This window comes from Arachis duranensis, chromosome 1, assembly GCF_000817695.3.
Source record: "Arachis duranensis cultivar V14167 chromosome 1, aradu.V14167.gnm2.J7QH, whole genome shotgun sequence".
NCBI lineage: Eukaryota > Viridiplantae > Streptophyta > Magnoliopsida > Fabales > Fabaceae > Arachis > Arachis duranensis.
In genome coordinates this window covers 97,302,610-97,303,505 of record NC_029772.3, presented here as the reverse complement: position 1 = coordinate 97,303,505, position 896 = coordinate 97,302,610, and the positions used below count along the sequence as shown (strand labels likewise).

General features: G+C 53.7%; 1 protein-coding gene across 1 annotated transcript in view; it reads right to left on the bottom strand.

The window, feature by feature from the left end:
• LOC110276525 (uncharacterized) overlaps window positions 1-768 on the bottom strand; it is a 3,709-nt gene extending 2,941 nt beyond the window's left edge. The window contains exon 1 of the mRNA XM_021133432.2: window positions 4-768. Within this exon, the coding sequence (XP_020989091.1) occupies window positions 4-591 (588 nt within the window). The 5' untranslated portion in view covers window positions 592-768. The remainder of the gene's footprint in view (window positions 1-3) is intronic.
• Window positions 769-896: the final 128 nt, after the last annotated feature.

The following is an 896-nucleotide window of genomic DNA, read 5'->3' as shown; positions in this document are numbered from 1 at the left end:
AACCCGCCGCATGTCGCGGCCCTTTAACGTGCGACCCACTCCTTCAAAAACAGAGTTCGCCGCCATCTTCCGGCTGCGCGCCAAGTACTCGTGCGGTGGAACCATCTCAGAATCGCCGTCGTCGTCGTCTTCGTCGTCAAAACCATCTTTCATCTCGTGCAGCGATTCCACCGAATCCACTCGGAGTATCTTGCTCCAATCCGGCACGTTCACTGGCGCAGACGCCGCCACGTGGCGACCCCGACGCGAAGAAACGGCGTCGTGCTGCGCGCGGTACTGGTGCACGATCCTCGAGGAGGAGGTAGCAGTCATGGCGCCATTATTTGTCCCGGCCTTGGGGTCCTCGAACGCGAGGGAGAGACCTCCCACGTGGCGGTGGTGCGAGTGGTCCTCCCTGCGGCGGGGAGAGGCGCGTGGCTCCCAGTCGTCATGTGAGAGAGTGAGGTGGCGGTCACGATCCTCCGACGAGGACCAGATGTCCTCTTCCCGGAACTCGGAAGTTTCGGAGGCGGTGGAGGCGTGGGAGTAGGTGGTTGTGGCAGCGAGGAAGCGGTCGCTTCGCGCGGTAGTGAGCTTGCGGCCTTTGGCCATGTAGCGAAGCCAATAAACCAAGCCAAGAGGGTGGATGGTGGTGGTAGTAAGTGGTTTTGGGGATGAGAGCGATGCAACCTTCTTACCTTACCCCTTCTAACCTGGCTTGGTTTTGGCATAAGCTTTCTGCTTCCTCCTGCCTCCATATTTATAGCGTTTTCTTTCTTACCATTTCATTTCAATTTGAGTTTCACCTGCATTTTGTCTGCATTTCCCCTCCTATATATTCCCAATCATCTATTTTAAATTGATTATGATATATGTCAATCTAATATAAAATATATATTAAAATATAAATATATTAT